This window comes from Octopus bimaculoides, chromosome 2, assembly GCF_001194135.2.
Source record: "Octopus bimaculoides isolate UCB-OBI-ISO-001 chromosome 2, ASM119413v2, whole genome shotgun sequence".
NCBI classification, from domain to species: Eukaryota; Metazoa; Mollusca; class Cephalopoda; order Octopoda; family Octopodidae; genus Octopus; species Octopus bimaculoides.
The window spans coordinates 150,564,629-150,584,740 of NC_068982.1; the positions used below are offsets into that span (position 1 = coordinate 150,564,629).

A 20,112-nucleotide genomic window follows, 5' to 3' on the forward strand; every position below is an offset into this window, starting at 1 on the left:
ATTTCGAGCGTGGCCGTTGCCAGTATCGCCTGACTGGCCTTCGTGCAGGTGACACGTAAAAGCACCTACTACACTCTCTGAGTGGTTGGCGTTAGGAAGGGCATCCAGCTGTAGAAACTCTGCCAAATTTAGACTGGAGCCTGGTGTTGCCATCCGGTTTCACCAGTCCTCAGTCAAGTCGTCCAACCCATGCTAGCATGGAAAGCGGACGTTAAACGATGATGATGATGATAATGAAGATCAGTCCATATTTATGGTGATATAAAAATCCATTAATTAGTCTACAAAGAAACTCACAAAATAAATAATTTTTTCAAGGAAAAGAGATCTATTTTGCAACTGTTGAATCCACTGCATCAAGTCAATGGTGCATGGAGGGGCCGTCTCTCCAATCAGTTTGTTCCAAGTGTGAGGGATTTTATGTTGTAAGATATCTCTGGCTACATTTACAATCTCCTCAGAGAACTTCCTGCCCAAATCCTTTCCTTCAAAGATAGTTTTGACAGCCTGCAAAAATAAAAATAAAAATTTATTCATTCTTTTAGTAATTTCAGTATTTGGATTGTGAAGATCTCTCTGTTTGTTTACTTTATCACTTCTCTTTCTACCCCCACCTCTCTATATATGAGGCAACATCATTAGTGTTTGTTTCATAAAATGAAAAAAAAAAAAATTTATGCTCTATAAAGTGGTTGGCACGAGAAAGACATCCAGCTGTAAAAACCATGCCAAAACAGACATTAGAACATGACACAGTTCTTCAACTCATTAGGTCCTGTTGATGTGTCCAACCTATGCTAGCATGGAAATGATTATGATGATGACATAGAATATTATGTGGTATAGAAAATATTTTCAAAAGTAAGAATATAATTCATTTAAATGTACATGCCATTCTCTGTAGTTAATAAACTTATCATTTTCATGACACAGATACAGAAGAATATACAATATTCAAGTTAGTGTTAATATGTTTAATAGAAAAGATAGCATTTCATAAGTATGCATTCACATAATTAAAAGGTAGTATGTCAGTATTAACATAATTGCTTAAAGAATTAGAAAGCTAATTACAAAATAATTATGTGTGAGGAAAAAACAACAAAAAACAATATTATCAATAACTAATATTATTTTCAATGTCTCAGCAAATAAACAACTCTGGACATGTTTCTCTTATATTCTGACCTCATTCACAAAACAAAGATGTCATCATACTTACTGATGTAATGTTAGCAGAATTACTAATTAAATGTAGATTGGTTGGCATAGAAAAATAGAATTGTTTAGCGGATAAATAATTCAGAAATGCCATCAGTATGAAGAACACTAGTTAAGCTTGTGTTAATATATTTAATGTATGGAGTATTTACAGTAATTAGTTTAGTGGTCACTAGAGGGAATTGATGACTGTTGGGTTTATCTTTACTTCAATCACTCACAGGTTATAAAATAAATATCAGTAAAATGTTGGAGTTGATTAAAACAACTATACAGTTTCCTTACAATACTGGCTTTATGTGTAATCAACAATAGTTTATGATTTAAACCAAGAAGATTTTTTATGCTGATTTTATTTTTTGGCTTTATTTAGGAGGAATGCGAGCAAAATCAGTGTTCTTGATTGATGTTCAGTTTGAACTTTTAGTGAATGTCTTATATGGAAAGTAGTTCTAAAGAATTTCAGACCATGAGAAAAAGGGTTGGGTAAAAGTGTTGAGTGCAGGCTTTGATATGGGTATGAAAGAGAGTAGAGATGACAAAAGGAAGACATTTGGTTGTATCAAAGAAGTGTGGGTAGAAGTGAAGTGTTGCTGATTCAGAAGCTCAGAAGTTATTACGAACCAGCAAAAAAGACAGGGAAAATAAACAATAAATCTGTGAAAACAGTAGTCGTAGTGTTTTGACCAATGAGCCTGAGTGAGTGAATGCTTGGATTAACAAAGAATTTAAATCATTATCTATCACCATCATCATCATTGCTGCAACCACTATCATCATCATCATCATTATTATTATTATACATGTTTTACTTAATGAGTCAATAAATATTCAAACCTGGACTGATGTCTTTACTTCATTAACTATTTTATGGAGAAGAAATATTTCTTCCAGAATAAATTTGTTATAGACTGTGGTGCCACCAAGTTTAGACATTCTGCTTAGAAGATATTCCTGAAAATAAAGAAAAGGTAAAGTTAGGTGATGTTAAGGGGAGGAGGGGCAGCAGCAGTACCTACATCTTTTCAGGATACTCCCAGTTTGGTGGTGAGGTTATTGAGGTTGATGGACTTTTAGAGATGGATATTTGTCACAAAATATTGGCAGGAACGGGGTTCCAGAGAATTGTCATTGTTGGGAGTGAGGTTTGAATGACAGTATTTAGTATGGAATTCTGAGGGTGAGACCCAGTGGAAGAAAGTTGAAAGGATCAGCCAATTTTGGTTAGTGAGATGTGCAGTTTGACAGGTCAGAAAAACATGAACTATAGAAGTACTGATAGAAGTGACTGAGAGAGGACATATCACATCAGTGTGTTTGTGAGTGATGTGTGTTGGTGGGTGAAAGTTTATCAAAAGTTAGATGACCCATTTAAAAAAAAATATTGTTCAGAACGTTTTCATATGTAGCCGCTGTTCAACTCCATATATGTGAGCAGCACTTTAATATGGGTGAAGCTTTATATAATTGCATCAGAAACTAACTACTCACAAATGAAATAGTTTCTAGCCCTAATGAGAAAGCTTAGTCTTTAAGATACACCTTTAACAATGTGACAGATATGAGAGGTGTTCATTAAAGATTCCCCTGACCCACTTCTGGTTATTGCAGGAAATGGAACTTGTACAGGTATAATCATGCATGTCTCTACACATCACATTGTAAATTGCAGCTTTCCACTAGTATTCGTTTCTCTTTTATGGCTGCTGAAATGGAGGCAGTTGAATGCAGATCTGCATAATGGAGGCAGTTGAATGCAGATCAGTGATCAGGTTCTTATACTTGAAAGGTTATACACCAAAAGAGACTTTCGATGAGATGAAAGAAGTTTATGGTGATGATGCACCATCATACAATGTAGTCAATTACTGGCATCGCTAGTTCAAATGTGGTCAGACATCGGTAGAAACTGCTCCTATTCCTGGATGACCACATTCCGCAATTGTTGATGACACCATCCATAAAGTGGAAGCTGTCATTTTGGAGGATTGCCACATAGCTATTCAGCAATTAGCCCAAGAAGTGAAGATAAAAAATTTGTTTCTTAACTAGCACTATCATGTTATCAAAGATTGAACTTTTGAATTCACTTGTGCCAATACTTATGATATTTAAACAGTCAATTTCATGTCAAGCCTTCCCTAACCACTGTTTGTGCGTTTAGTGAGGAAGAAAAATGGTTTTCTGTTTTTGTAGGTGACAGGTATCAAATATCTCAGCTGCAGAAATAAAAACTATTTTGTGAATTCCCTGCACAAAGATAATTTTAGTTTTCTGATCAACAAAAATATCCAAAGTTTGGTGATAGAACTTACCTTTGAAAGGTTTCTGGGTAGTTTGGTTATCAATGTCACACATAACTGCCACATTTCAATACAGGATCTCCAGTTTTGAATTTGCTGTTCTGGACAATATTTTATCACCTGTGGTACTGAAGTTGCTCCATCTGATTATAAATAGGAATATTTTTAAGCAAGAAATATAGAACGAGTTTCTTTTGATTAGTTATAACAGATTTTTATTTTTTTTTATACAGAATAAAAAATAAAATTGTGTTCATACAATTCTCAAACATATTATCAATGTAACTGAAAATAATTAGCTTCAGCTAGGGAGCAAAATCATGTCAAAGGTTGAGTGTTGCCAGCAGCTTTTCACGACTCTACAGTATTGGTCACAGCAATTAAAAGTATTAATGCTTATTTAACAAAGCAGAAATGATGAAGCCTACTATCCAAATATATATTTCATCCGTACAATATTAATATTTCAGTTGGGGGATATACAGCAAATTATTTTTATTTCTTCATTTATCGTGAAATATAAATTTGGATTTCATTGTCATCATCATCCTTTAATGTTCATTTTTCATGCTGGCATGGATTGGATGGTTTGACCGGAGATGGCAAGCTGGAGAGCTGCACCAGGTTCCAGTCTGATTTGGCTTGGTTTCTATGGCTGGATGTCCTTCCTAATGCCAACCACCTTACAGTGTGTGCTGGGTGCTTTAAATGTGCCACCAGCATCAGTGCATTTTACGTGGCACCAGCACAAGTGCTTTTTTGCGTGGCATCAGCACAGGATGTATTTACAATACTTTCTCATGGATCATATTAGACGGTTCCATGTAAGAATTTCTTCCTTAGTCACTAATTAATCAATTCAGTAAAGACTATGTTGATGAAATCTGACTTGTGTCACATCATTAGAGATCACACAAATGCAATCTGATTAGTAACACTAAATTAGAGAACACATCACTGAAACCTAGCTTTACAATGTGGAAGGAGAGACTTGCCAAGTTGCTATATCTATAAATAATGGAAATTCACATCAAACAATAGTTTACTCTCGCAGAAGTCAATAAATGCAGGGAAAAATGAAAATATCTGGACTTTGTATAAAATTTGGATGTTTTAAAGTTGCACTAAGAATATACAAACCCAATGTACAGCCTCAAAATGTAAAACTGCACACTAGGGATCACTTCTTTTTAATATTTTCCATTGGAGACAGCCTGCACAGCGCTCTAGATCCTGTTAAGACTAACACAAAATTACAGTAACATACCCAGAAGTGGATGAACTTTGATATGAATCAATAATCAGAATGTCTAGTTTTGCTGTAAATATGAAATAAGAAATGAAAATATCAAAATTATTTTGTTGTTTATAAAACAGAAGTGGATAATATTTCTGTATTAAATACACACAGGAAATTATAAATCTAGTTAAATTACGGTGTATTAAATTAAACCTAGTGTCATGATTTTAATTTGGTACATACCAACTGAAGCCATGTGTGAGGTTTGTGACTGTAAATGGAATGTTTTTGGTGGTAGAGTAGTTAGCAACATATCAAGTTGTTTCAGAACATATTCTTCATTTCTTGGTAATGCCTAAAGAAAATATGATGCAAGCATTACAAAACATTCTTTCTAAAGATGGTAAACATTTAATAGCAACTTTAAAATTTACAACACATCTCAGATCACATCCTACCATTAAAAAAAGAAAAAAGAACTCATTAGATAATACAGTATTAAGTATACTATGGTTGAATACAGTCAACAGTTGGAACACCTTTGGTCAAATGTCTCGTGAATCATGACTGCTCTGGAACTTAACAACTATACCATTAACAGGAATGAATAACCATTACAGAGCTTCATAACAACAATTGTTGCTGAGTTGAGGATAGTCAACAACAGAAGCACAAATAATAAATTTTTAGATATGCATGACCAGTGAGATGTTTTTAAAAGAAGCTATTTATTTTTATATGTCTTACTCTGTAAAACTACAGGCAGAAATCAGTTATATCAACTGCAGTTTAATACTTCAGTGATGTGTTAAATTCATCACTCCAAACCAGTCATTTGACCAATCATTAGTAATTGAAATATTCAAGAAATAAATAACTGTACCTCTTGATACTTATGTAAGTGGCACATTTGTGGTGAAGTGAGAAATTGGTTTGGTATTTTGCCCAGTTCTTGCTGAAGGTTTGCCAAATTCCTGGGACTATTATATAAAGCTGTCAGACCTGTGTATTTCACTGAGGATAGAAATAGGTTGACAATAAATAGTAGGAGAAATAAAGGAAATGACAGAAGAATACACACACACACACACACACACACACACACATCATAGGCAAGTGCATATGAATTTGAGAAAAGTACTCAATACAAAAAGGAGAGTGATATAATATGTAATTGAAGCTAAAATTTTCCTACAGCTTTGCTTTACTCTCTTAGTTATTCAGGTAGTTAAGGAATTAACAAAAAATATACATTTATATATGCATATGATTTAACAGACATTTATATGCATATGATTCAACATACTGTTGATATGTCTGAAAATAGAAGGGAGGGGGATAGAAAAAAAAATGAGGTCTATAATGATCATATAATATATTAATTAAAAGACAAAGCAAAACTATATCAATTCTTAATGTAAATGAAATATAATATGAAAGAAAATAAAGAAAAAAAGGAGGTGGAGAGAAAGTATGATCATACACTGATTCAAAGTAAACTTATATGAATGATATGAGTGAGTGGAAAAAAAATGTAAGAAAAATAAAGAGAAAGTAAGAAAAGAAAAGGAAAGAAACAATAAACAAGTTTTAGAATGATTGTATAACTTGATATAAAAAGTTATATGAATGAAATTTGTAAAACATTAAACCTAGACTTAAAAATATGGAAACTCAGTTATAGAAAACTATTGAAGTATAAATGTACAATGATAAGAATTAATTGGAATAACTATAGAATTTTCACACATAATTAACAATGGAGTATTGTAATTCTTGAATAGAAATGCCAGTTTATGCCTGCAAAATGAAATGAATTCCAAGTTTCTATTGTGTGTGTGTGTGTGTGTGTGTGTGTGTGTGTGTGTGTGTATATGCACGCTCATGCATGCATATATGTATATACCTACACAAAGACATATTCACTATGGAATACATTATTCCAAAATACATAATTTGCAGAGATTGGTATGCTGATTACAGACTTTTGCACAATCCCCAATTCCCTGCCAATATCAAAATTTTAATGCTGTAGTAGTGTTCACCCTTCATATGCGTTAGTAAATCCAATCTTAAAATTATAAAAGTGCAAGAAAATATATATTGCCCATTGATAACATCTAAGAATAAAAAAGTAGCATTTCTCCTTTTGGTTGAGATAAAATATAGAGATAAAATTATTTATTTCACACCTACTCTACACTAAATTCAATCTTTTACAGAGTGGGTTATACTATGATGCTGGTTTATAATCTTACATCACATGAACAACCAACAAACTGATGGAACTTCTTGGGTACTTTACTTACTAACTGTTCTTGTGTATCTGTTTCATACACAGTCCTTCTCTGTCAGTCTACATTACTGTTCTTGTTTCTTTGTGCTGGTCAAATGCAGTATCTGTGAAAGGCCTAAGTAAGATTATGCAAATTTGTGTTTTCTTTACTGGACCTTTTATGTGTTAGTTTTGACATTTGGTGTTAGTTTGACATACTGGGATTGTAAATAGTTTAGAAATAAAGTTTCTAAGTTGACATTCAGTCTGGAACTAAGTACACATCCGAGAAAAAGACACCCAATGATGCTTAAATCAAACTGACTGAAAAGTAGGATAGATAGATAGATAGATAGATAGATGGATGGATGGATGGATGTGTGTGTGTGTGTGTATTTATTTATGTATGTGTGTATGTATAAATATATATATAGTTCAGATTTATAGAAAAACAAAAGATGAAGACAACAAGCAAGTGTATTAGTTTGACACTTGGGAAAAATGGAAAAGTCTTTTATGTTTCTAGCCTACACCCTTCAACAGAAAGGAATGAGAGGAAATAAATAGAGAAAAAAACAAAAAACAAAAAAAAAAAAACATGTAGAGTTTAGCGGTCCAACATAGTGAAATATATGTATGTGTATATATGTGCAAGTGTGTATGTGTGTGTGTGTGTATGTAAAAATTCATCTTTAAAGACAACATTAATAGTCTGAAAAAACGATAATTTTATCCAAAATTCACCTTTAAAGATAATATTAAAAGTCTGAAAAAATGATAATTTTATCCCTTTTTGTTGTTGTTAAATATTAAAAGCAGCCTACTTACATTTGCTATATTCAAAGTCCTTCTTGAGAGAATTCGCTGAGACGAGATATTCAACCATTCCTTTTAAACAGATCTGATCTCTTGTATGTTGTAAATAACGACCAAATATTATCTGCAGCAGGTATTAAAGACAGACAATATACATGTGGAATAAAAGATCTCTTATTTGGAAAACAGGTAGAAGATGTTGAATGAAAGGGCAGCCAGTAATAAAATGCAGCCTCAAATAGTCCTCATCTAACCCATGCTCACATCATGTGTATATATAGTATGTGTATATAGTATATATATCATCATCATCATCACCATCAGTTAACATCCATGTTCCATCCTGGCATGGCTGAATGGTTTGACAGGAAATGATGTGCCAAGGGACTGCATTGAGCTCCAATGTCTGCTTTGGCATGACTTTTATGGTTGGATGACCTTCCTAAAGCCTACCACTTTACAGCATGGACTGAGTGTTTTCTTTTGTGCCACTTGAACAGATTGCTATGCAGTCTGCAGCAGGACTATGAGCCATGGGGTAGGTGACGAGGGGATTACTATAAAGTGAGGGCTGTAGAGCAGGTTCCTACAGAAGATTCCATTTGGCTACTCACATATAGTACGGAGAGGGAGAGGGTGAGGAGAGAGAGAGAGAGAGAGAGAGAGAGAGAGAGAGAGAGAGAGAGAGAGAGAGAGAGAGAGAGAGAGAGAGAGAGAATGTATGTAAGTTGGCATGTATAATGATTTAATGGAGCTTTGGGAAGGTAATATGAAATGAAATGCCTAACCGAAAGACTTAGAGAATCATGTACGGCACAAGGATGGTGGTATATAATATCATTTGGAAGTAGGATGATGTAGTTTTATAGTTAGACCCACAACCAAAAAGAAGCAGAGAATGCTTCATCATGGGTATGACAGATTCACCTGAGAGTAAGATGTAAACTTAGAGCAAATTCTCAGCAAATAGTAAAATGGAATAATTTCTATTTGCTTGGAGAACTTACATGGATAACAAGAGTAAAAGCATAAACAGCCTGCTTTAATGTGGATCAAAAAATTCTGGACATTCCCTGGTAGCCAAGTGATAATGTCAGAAGGTGTTGAAAATGTGATCACTAATCAAGAACTGATGGAATAAATATCCCTCAAACCAAGATGCATGTATAATGTGTGTTTAGAAATGGGCAAAGAATGCCACTAGACAAGTGAAACAACAGTCTAAATAAAAAGTGGTGCGTAAAAATGGAATGATGATGGAAACAGAGATAAAGAGATGGTGGTGGTCAAAGTAATGAACATAGTGATCATGTTAGGGGTGATGATATTGCTGAAGGTGTTAATAGTGAGTTTACTAGGGATGATAATGAGAATAACAATTTATGTTGATAATTACCTCAGAAAAAACATATCTGATTGCAGACAAAGAAATAGGCATCTGTGTATCACTGGGAATGGTCAATTTTGAAAATCTTCTGAAGTCAAATCCTGCAAATTTTATCGCTTCCTGAAAATTAGATTCAAAAGGAAAAAGAGATTTTTTTCCAAAGATGTTTTCAGAACAAAGATGTATTATTAGAACAAACTGGTTGGATTAGTCAAACTAAACATGACTTTAGCCACTTCCATTTTAACGATCTGAGGTTGTGTATTCAATAAAGTACTTTACTGTCCAGTAAATATTAAGTTTAAAATATGCAAATATATAGATACATGATGGAAATAGATACTGAGTGATGGCTGAAAGATGTGTCATATGATGACAGTAGTTATCTATGGCCAACGAAATATGGCAAAAAGTGGTGATGTCATATCTCAGGATGCTAGGATCCACAGGTGTAGGATTCAAATGAGAGGCAATTTCCTATAGTGAAGATCCCATCCAATCAATTATAGTAGAGAGAAATGGATGTCAGAATTCATAGTAATGATGATGGTGGAAATAGTATTAAATAATGTGACACATTATATAAGTAAATCATGTGATCAATTATCCTGCCATTGTACTGTTTCTGCGATTCCATTGTAGTATTATTGTGAATTGGCAGAATCATTTCAATATCTGTTCAGCACTATATGTTCTGAACCCAAAAGTCCCATTAAGTCAACTTTGCCTTTCAGCTTTCTGGAGTTGGTGGTGGTGTTGATAAGGTACCACTCAAGTATTGAGGTAAATATAATTAACTTGTAGGTGCAGTTACCTCCCTTGAAAGCAGGTTTAAACAAGCTCATGCTAGATGGCATTTGAGTGGTGAGATTCTGATATGAGGCCTTGCGACTTAATCTTCTGGTATCTAGACGTCGGAACGCAAGGGCATGGTCTAGTTGGCTCTCTTATGACACGTGGCGACTAGCAGACATGAGGTAATGCACAGAAGAAGATCATGGCCTCCACGCATCAAACTCCTTCCATTTATCATTCAGCTTATATATATATATATATGTATATATATATATGTGTGTGTGTGTGTGTGTGTGTGAGGCCGACATTAAAGGTATTTAAAGTTATAGCCTTGTTCTATGTATTTTTTTTGTACGGTGTTCCCATCAAATGATATTAGAGCCTTCTGAAGGAGTCAACCTTTAGATGACTCCACAACCCTGATACAAACAGCATCTAAAAACTAAACAAACCCATCCACCAAACTTCTAGCCTTGGTAGAAGCAACAACAACCACCACCACCCTGAAAAATAAACCTTTGGTAAAGAGTACATCAGTAATCTATGGACATTTAAGAGGTTATGTATTAGAGGATGTAAGCTCTTCACAGCTTATCTGACTCAAGACTGCTTGTGGGCGCGTTTGAAAATCCCAAATTCCTGTAAAGGATGGGAAGGTAGTTGGAGCCATGGGGTGCTTTGATTCAACTTAGGTGGTGACTTTTCACCAGGGTATAATTGGCTCTAATTGTTTTATTTGATATTATTATTTGTATGCTTTATATAGAATACTCCATTTAAAAAAATAATTTTGTTGTACTAAACTTCACATTTTTTACATCCACTTTGTAAAAAATGCCTTGTAAGATTTGCTCTAGCTCTTTCTGTTCTGACTTCAAATCCTGCTGTGCTTAACTTTGCATTTCATCCCTCTTGGGTTGATAAAATAGAGTATCAGTTAAGTACTGGGGTTGATGGTATTGGCTAAACCACCACCTCTTAAAAGCTGCTAGTTTTTGTCTAAATTAGAAACAATTATTGTTACTGTTATTATTAGTATCATCATTAGGGTGGTAAGCTTAGCGGCATTTTGTCCATTTGTATGTTCTGAGTTAAAATTCTGCTGTGGTCCACTTTGCTTTTCATCCTTTCAGGATCAATAAATTAATTACCAATTGAGCACTGCTGTTGATGTAATCAACTAGTCCCCTCTCCTAAAATTTCAATCCTTGTGCCTATAGTAGAAAGGATTATTAGTATCATCACTTCTATTTCTGGTAAAAAGAGCAGTAGATGACAAAAACAATAGAACCTCAGATGAAATGTGTTGTAATATTTGATTATATCACTTTATATTTTAAGTTGAAATTCTGCCAGTGTAGCTTTTGCTTTTCATCCTTCAGTGGAGTGGGGCAATAAGAATAAGTACCTGTCAAAAACTGATCAATTAAATAAAACAAATAACTTCTCATACATTTATGAAATTGTGTTGAAGCTAGAATTCATGATCATTTCTAACAAAACAACAGAAAATACTTACTTGCAAGTCTGTGGAGTTAATATTTTCAACATCGTCTGCATTCGCCCAACCATGAATCATGTTTGTTCGTAAGTGAAAAGTTGTATACAACAGGCAAATATTGTACAGAAGCAATGGCCAATGTGTACTAGAGTTCATGTTTAAAATATCTGGATTCAACTGAGTGGATGACCACTGTAGGTCGTCTTTGGCATGCTGAAACAACAATATATATATGTGATGATGATAAACAAACACACAGTTGCACTTGTACACATAACACTAAAATTAATGAACCAGAACTGTCGATATGACAGATATATAAGAATATATGTAGTTTGACCAATAAATATTTGAACTGTTGCCATAGTAACGAAGCTAAAGCACGCAGAGTGAAGCTGCTTGTCTCTCAGATTGACCTTGAATGCTGCTGTGCATGCACACTAAGTTTTAACATTCTAGCTCACTTCTGCTGTTTACAGCAGTGCTAGGAAGGAAGGTGTGTAGCATGTGATCATTGCATTGACCATAACAGAGAAAGTTGAGCAGAGAAATCTGCATCAAATTTTGCCAAAAGCTTGGCGATACCTGCTCAGAGGTCTACACAAAGTTTTTAAAAAGTTTCCATCGTTCTTAACACAATCAAGCAGATCTTGTGCAACTGAAACCCGACTGTCTTTTTGGTCAACTGAAAACAGTTTTGGCACAAACTTGGCAGACATGTGTCACATACACAAATCTTCAGTGATAATGGACTGAAGTGAATTGTAGTTAATCTGCACATCCTCTGATAACTCACGGATGGTGATTCAATGATTTCCCCTCACAGCTACATGAACATATGCAATGTTTTTTTCAGTTTTGCTGGATACAGGCTTCCCAGAATGTTTGTCAATATCGACATTTTTTCAGCCATCTTGGAAACATCTGAAACACTTATACATTTGTGTGCGGCTCATACACTCCACTCCATACACTTTCTGCACCTTTGCGTAGGCCTCTGAACAAGTATCGCCATGACAACTTTCTTTGTGATGGTCAATGCGACGATCACACATTACACACCTTCCGTCCAAGCACTGTTATATACAGCGGAAGTGAGCTAGATGTTAAAACTTAGTAAACATGCACAGCAGTGTTTAAGGTCAATCTTTGCCAAGCAGCTTCAGTCTGCATGCTTTAGCTTCAATACTATGGCAACAGTACGGATCCTTATTGATCAGACCTTGTATCTATCACAATGTATTGTAAATTCTTTTAGATTTTTGTAATATTTACATACTTGATTTTCTGAGTGTGTGTATGTGTGTGTATGCATGCATGAGTGAATGAGAAGTGTATCTCTTCAAATGATATTGGAAAAGTGACAATGGCACTTTCTGTTTGATTCATTGATGTTGTTGTTATCATTTTGGCTTATGTTGCAAAGTTGTGCATTTTCCTGAATTGCTTGTATTATTGGAGCTGGGTTTTTGTGTGAGGGTTTTGGAGACTGTAGGAATCTTATTTGAGCCTGTTGTGTTGTGTTTTAACTTATTTCATCCTACTGGGGAGAGAGTTAGTCTAGATAAAATGCAGTTTGATTTTGTGACTAGAGAAGAAGTTCCAGGTAGGGAACCACAGTCATAGTAAGTTGGAAGACAGACAAATCACAAATCCCTTCAGGTAGATGGCCCTGCTCAATCTGCAGAAAAGGTGGCGGTAGGAACTCCATAAGATGCACCCAGTGTAAGCTTTGGACACATAAAAGGTGCAGCAACATCAGGGGAAGGTTAACAGGGAAACTAACTTTTGTATGTGGAGGGTGCACAGGTACAATAAATCCTGAAAATGTGCAGAAAATAGACTCCATCAACTGCCAGTGGGGTAAGCCAGAGGTAGTAGATAATTTCTGTTATTTAGCTGATCAAGTTAGTAGTAGAAGAAAATGTGCTGAGAGTGCAGCTGTTAGAATAAGATTAGGCTGGGCAAAGTTCAGAGAGCTCCTACCCATGCTGGCAACAAAGGACCTCTTTCTCAGAATGAAAGGCAGATTGCACGATGCCTGTGTGCAGACAGCTATGCTATATGGCAGTGAAACATGGCCTGTAACAGCTGAGGACATGCACAGGCTTGAAAGAAATAAAGCCAGTATGCTTTGCTGGATGTGCAATGTCAGTGAGCATGTTTGTCAGAGTGTGTGCATCTTGAGAGAAAAGTTAGGCATAAGAGGAATCAGATGTGGTGTAAAAAGTAAATATAAATATTGAAGATTTTCATCTCTAGAGATGAGATTAGCAATCCAAAAATTATAATCTTGCTCAATGATTACATAAACCAAATTTCACAGTCTATATGCCTAATGTCTCACACTCATTCTATCAATATTCAGTGCATATTTAATTAGAAAACTGGTGAACCAGAAATGGCTCAATAGAACAATAAGACAAACTAAAATTACAATCTCACCATTGGAGAATTAATAAAGATTTTGAAACAACTATCCAGAAGTTGAGTTGGAAGATCTTTGAAGTCTACATCAACAGACAAGCAACAGCGGAACATAGGATTTGGTACTGTCTTTTCTAAGAGCCATGAAGAGACTTTCAACAGGAGTGAAGGCCAATTGTGAGCATTCTTCAGAATTATCCATACGTCCTTGATAAATAAATATTACACATCAGTTTAAATACACATGTAGTAAATTTTTAAGTTCTAGGAATGTAAAAAATCCCTTATTAGAATCTCTTACACACCTTCTTTCTCTCTCATCTACATCTGTGTCACACATATACACACACACATATATATGATGAACTTTCAATTTCTGTCTACCAAATCCACTAACGAGGCTTTAGTTGGTTTAAGGCTATAGTAGAAGACACTTGACCACGGTGCCACACAATGGGACTGAACCTGGAAGCATGTGGTTGGGAAACAAACTTCTTACCACACAACTATGCCAGCACCTATACATAGAGTGATTCTAATCATATAATATGCATAATTATCATGTTCTTTGTAATATGTTGTCTCTAGTTACATAGCTTATCAGCTCTAATTATCTTTAGTTATAAGGTGCCTCCAGCAATATAGTGTCTCTAGTGTATATAGCACTATTAGCTATTCAGTGATTTTAAATTACACAATGTCTCCAATTATATAGTTGTTTCTAGCTAATTGATGTTTCCTGTGTCTCTAGTTATACAGTGTCTAGTTTTATGGCATCATAACCCCATCCTTGCTACAATGTATTTGATTTCATAAGACAAAGTTCTCTTGATTATAAAGAGTATCTATGAAGTACTTGAAAGAGAATGTCAAGAACTTGATACTTTCTGTAGAATATTTGCTAATGTCTCTAGAAGACTTGGTCATGAACTTTTAGGCTGATTAGGCTAAAGCTCATCCTGGTTTCCACTGTGTATAAGAAACAGTAAAAACAATACTCTCTACTGAATGAGATATTAATCCATAACAGGGTTAATACCAAACTGTTAGTGGTATTCATTTTCAATTGAGTAGATTGGAGCAACATTAAAATGAAATGTTTTGTTCAGGAATATAATGTGCTACATGGCCTGACTATTTAGCCACAAACCTTCCTAATATCTATACAGTACATTGTATTCTCTATAGAGTAGTAGAAACTGTTTACAGAGTATTCGGTAGTGAGTATGAAAAAAATAATGTGGTGTCTGTAATGTATATAAGACACACACACACACCACTTGAATTTAAAAAAAAATTATTAAAAGCAAGTAACATTCAATTAGAAAGGACTACATATATATGTAGAGTGAAAATAATTCATTAGATAGAAATTGTGATTGACTGTGATTGGTGTTTTGTCAGTAATAACTTGTTTAACTGACAAAACTTAAAATGACAGTCACTTTGTATTTCTGGCTAATAAATTACATATACATATAAACAAACACAAGTGCATGCGTGCACGCACGCACGCACGCACGCACGCACTCTTCTTCTGTATTTACCTGAGGCATTTTCTGCCAGATGTATTTCCTCAGTGCTGTCTCAGCCGAAGAAGAACAGGTTGAGACATGTAAAGAAATCATTTCATATTTTTGTCCTTTAAAAAAATTTGAAAAGAAGACATCAGCTTCTCCACTTTGGGTGTTGGTAAGCACAAGAATGGGGTATGTAGGATTGGTCATGGTGACTACAAGTGGAATGTTCGGGAGAAAGTTAGTAACAAATCTGAAGGAAAAATGAAAGAAGAAATTCTTGTAGAAAGGTGAACTCATGTTAAACAGAAATCAATATCAAATATTATTTCATAGAAAATATGAAGAATAAACAAATAGAGAATGAAAATAATTGTGTCATTATTTGATTGTTATAAGATTTCACTTCTTACAATTGTCTTTAATGTGTTATGATTAAAAATCACTGTTTAACAGTATTATTATTAATTTTTTTTAGCAATTTAGTTAGAGATATGTCCTTTTTAGTCCACTCAGGTTGGTGAGATTGATGTGGTGGATGCTTGATCTGAATGTCTGCTCGTTCGTTTCTACAGGAAAAACATTTGTGAGAAGGGAAGTTAGAATTTGGCTTGAATGTTTGCAACAGAAAGAACTGTGATAAATTACACACATATATAAACAAACACAAGTGCACACATGCACGCACGTGCGCACACACACACAGGTGGTGTGTTAAGATAGGCAGAAAGTTAGGCACATTGCTCAAAGTAAAGTTAGAGGTGAGGTGACAGTATCCATGGCCTATGCAGATTCACTATGTTAATAAACTTACTCTCTTATATATCGGTTGTCTGTCCTAATCTGTTCTTTTACTGGCACTATGGCTTGTATCTCTCATTATGAGCTTTATGTTATATATATTTGTTTTTGTGTTCGACTGTGCGACATGGTAAAAAGGAGCCTTTTCTGTCTATGTCGCCATCTCCTTTGGTTCGCACGGTCGAATTATTACACTCCCATATTGGTGAGGTTATTCGGTTCCTACAGCAAAAATATGTGCAAGGAGAAAGTTCTATAGAGTGGTAGTTCTGGGATGTAAATACTGAGTAAAGTACTTAGTGTGGGATTTTGAGAGATGGGTGCATTAGGTAGGGATGGTATAGAGTTTGCTAGTTCAAAGGAGCAGAGTCATTATAGTTGAAGAGGAAGAGGGAAGAAATAGTATGTCTGGGGGCCATAAATTGTAGTCTGTTGGTAAATGTAGTGTATTGGTGTCTGTAAGCCAGTGGTTGTTATGTGATGGTGAATGAGTCTTCAACCAGTTTGTTGATCTACCAACTAGAGATGGCACATATAAATATAAGGAAAAAAATATACCTTAAATCTTTGGCCAATATAAAAGATTAAGTGTTCAATTCTGAAGGGAGGACTCCAGTGTAGTCTTAGCTGTTATGGCTAAAAGAAAATCTAGTTGCACTGACAGATAAGTGAGCTGCCTATAGTGTGGGATCTAGTCCGACTGACAACTCTTGGGTAAGTTGTTGTTTAGCCCTAGGTCACTCTTGATCATGATAATAACAACAATAATAATAATGAATTTTATTATTATTATTAAGCAGTAATGCTTTGTTGAACCATAACTCTTTGATTTTGTATGTGCAATATCCCTAGAATAATACGAGATTCATTTTGGTGAAGACTTCCTCAGAACAGAAACAGACTTGTTTTCTTTCTCACCAGTATAAAAAGAAAATTGCGTGTGAAAAGTGTCAGACTAGCAAACAAACAAGACTGAATATAATAGAGTAGTGAAAATAATATATACTTACTTGCTTCCAAGAACAGTACTAATATAAGAAGTAGCTTCTAGTAAAAATTCTTTTGGTCTTAATGCTCGCCAAAAGCATAGTATTTGCAATGGAGTGAGAACATTCAGTTTTGTTGGAAGACTATTGTATTGTTCAGGGTATTGGGAGTCAAACAACAGTTTCAAAGAAGAATCTTTGCCTTCTTTGGTCAGATTAACAAAAATTTCAGTAAACCAGCTGAATCTCATAGCTAAATTTTGTAAGTTGTGGAAAACTTCATCAGGCATCCATTCAAAAGGATTTTTGAGGGCTGCAATATTTTCCAGAGATGAATTTGTAGTAGATGTGGTCAAAGGATCTATCACAAATTTTCGCTCACCAGTAATGGTGTAACCCTTCAAGGAGTCAATCTGAATGGAGAGAAAACAACACTAGAAAAAGATATATTTAGACAAATGAAAAACACAAAATACGTAATACATCAGGGAGTAAATGAAAAGATATAACATAAAGGTACACACACACATATGTGTACATGCATTTATACAACACAGGACTCCATGGCACTGCATGGGTGCTTTTACATGGTACCACACAGGAGCTTTTATGTGGCACCGATGTTTGTTTTTATGCCTAGTTATATATAAAAAACACAGTTTAACATTAGGTCAAAAAAAATTACTCAATACTTTCTAGCACAGTACATATTTGCTCTCTTTTATGAGGATAAAAAAGGCTGACTAATTTTGAAGCTTTGACTTACTTGCCTTCAACAGAATGATAAAGGTGAACAAGCTGAAACTTCGAAGCCACTGGGCATGAACATGTGAATTTGTATATTTCATTTCATAGTGTGTATGTGTCATTGTTTCAGTTGTCTGTTTCTTTGTTTGCTCTGAAGGATTGCATTTTCGATTATTTGAAGCATCTTTCTCCCTATTCAGCAACCAAAGAATAACTCTAACCATCTAATGAGCATAATAGTATCTTTACTTGCAATGTATAAATTATATAGATTAAATTCATATTTTTTAAAAGACTGATCTAAGACTGATCACTTAAGGTGGTGAACTTGCAGAATTTTACAGTAAAAGGATATAAGGAAATATCATAAGGCATTTTAATCCCAAATTAGCCCTTACGCACACATACAATTTTTTTGTCTTCCTGACAGATCTTTCATTTTCTAACATTTTTCTACAAGAAAAAAATGAAGATAATAAGTGACAATAGTTCTTACCTCAAATGCTAGAAATAAAGTGAAAACAATTCGATCTTGATATCTGAGTGTTTGGATCATGTTTCGGTTAGCCAGGTAAGTTAATTGGTCAGCAACTTCACGAGAATTTGTACTGTGGAGATTCAGAAATGTACATCTTTATTTACAAATATTATGTAAATATTATGAATTCCATAATAAACATTCCTACACGAGACATATTTATCATGAACTACCAAACTAGACAGCTAGACTCTGAGGTTATAATACCATTCAAAGTTATCATACCATAGAAGCCCTAGAGAACACTTTTCCATGGAGTTACATACACAATGTTCAGAAGGAATGCACTCCCTTCCAGATTTGTGTGTGTGTGTGTGGGTGTGTGTGGTCAATATATATATATTTATATTTGAGGTTTATGTTTGGAGGGAGGAAAGGGGAAGGTGATTATTGTATTTAGGTATTGGAAAAAATATGTAGGCTTGAAATGTCTTAAGAGTTTTAATAATTTTTACATATCCAGGAAGAGACTAACTCAAGAGCTTCAGTTTGGTAGTTGGGTTTCAGAGAAGAGATTTGATAGGATTTAGTAGTTGTTGGCACTCCGTCACTTATGACGTCGAGGGTTCCAGTTGATCCGATCAACAGAATAGCCTGCTCGTGAAATTAACATGCAAGTGGCTGAGCAATCCACAGACACGTGTACCCTTAACGTATTTCTCGGGGATATTCAGCGTGACACAGTGTGACAAGGCTGGCCCTTTGAAATACAGGTACAACAGAAACAAGAAGTAAGAGTGAGAGAAAGTTGTGGTGGAAGAGTACAGCAGGGTTCGCCACCATCCCCTGCCGGAGCCTCGTGGAGCTTTTAGGTGTTTTCGCTCGATAAACACTCACAACGCCCGGTCTGGGAATCGAAACCGCGATCCTATGACCGCGAGTCCGCTGCCCTAACCACTGGGCCATTGTGCCTCCTGGATTTAGTAGTACAAGGTTGACAAAGTTGGTTGTTTGCTTGGCATGGTTGTGCTATTTTCATACTAATGCTATATGGAATATTTTTGAACTTCAATGACAATATATACTCTTTTACTCTCTTTTACTTCTTTCAGTTATTTGACTGTGGCCATACTAGAGCACCGCCTTTAGTCGAGCAAATCGACCCCAGGACTTGTTCTTTGTAAGCCTAGTACTTATTCTATCAGCGTCTTTTGCTGAACCGCTAGATTACTGGGATGTAAACACACCAGCATCAGTTGTCAAGCGATGCTGACATCACTACCACCATAACATCCTGAGTTCATGCTAGCATGGGTTGGACGATTTGACTGAGGACTGGCAAGCCAGGAGGCTGCACCAGGCTCCAATCTGATCTGACAGAGTTTCTACAGCTGGATGCCCTTCCTAATGCCAACCACTCCGAAAGTGTAGTGGGTGCTTTTATGTGCCACCGGCATGAAGGCCAGTCAGGCGGTTCTGGCAACAGCCACGCTCAAAATGGTGTTTTTTACATGCCACCTGCACGGGAGCCAGTCCAGCGGCACTGGCAACGACCTCGCTCGAATGATTTTGTAACGTACCACCAGCACAAGTGCTAGAAGGCAACACAAGTATATAT

At 35.3% G+C, this 20,112-nt stretch overlaps 1 protein-coding gene across 2 annotated transcripts in view; it reads right to left on the minus strand.

Moving 5' to 3' along the window:
• The window catches only part of LOC106872129 (dynein axonemal heavy chain 5), a 183,710-nt gene that overhangs the window by 6,530 nt on the left and 157,068 nt on the right, over positions 1–20,112 (minus strand). The window contains exons 81-92 of one of the 2 annotated variants that reach the window (XM_052965662.1): positions 18,513–18,624; positions 17,294–17,682; positions 15,513–15,735; positions 13,984–14,172; positions 11,557–11,751; positions 9,252–9,362; positions 7,868–7,979; positions 5,648–5,778; positions 5,008–5,119; positions 3,537–3,667; positions 2,059–2,175; positions 298–507 (exon numbers count right to left, since the gene is read on the minus strand). In XM_052965662.1, coding sequence (XP_052821622.1) covers positions 298–507; positions 2,059–2,175; positions 3,537–3,667; positions 5,008–5,119; positions 5,648–5,778; positions 7,868–7,979; positions 9,252–9,362; positions 11,557–11,751; positions 13,984–14,172; positions 15,513–15,735; positions 17,294–17,682; positions 18,513–18,624 — 2,032 coding nt within the window. Of the gene's footprint in view, positions 1–297; positions 508–2,058; positions 2,176–3,536; positions 3,668–5,007; positions 5,120–5,647; positions 5,779–7,867; positions 7,980–9,251; positions 9,363–11,556; positions 11,752–13,983; positions 14,173–15,512; positions 15,736–17,293; positions 17,683–18,089; positions 18,209–18,512; positions 18,625–20,112 lie in introns of those variants that run through there. The other variant, XM_052965663.1, reaches the window with a different exon arrangement.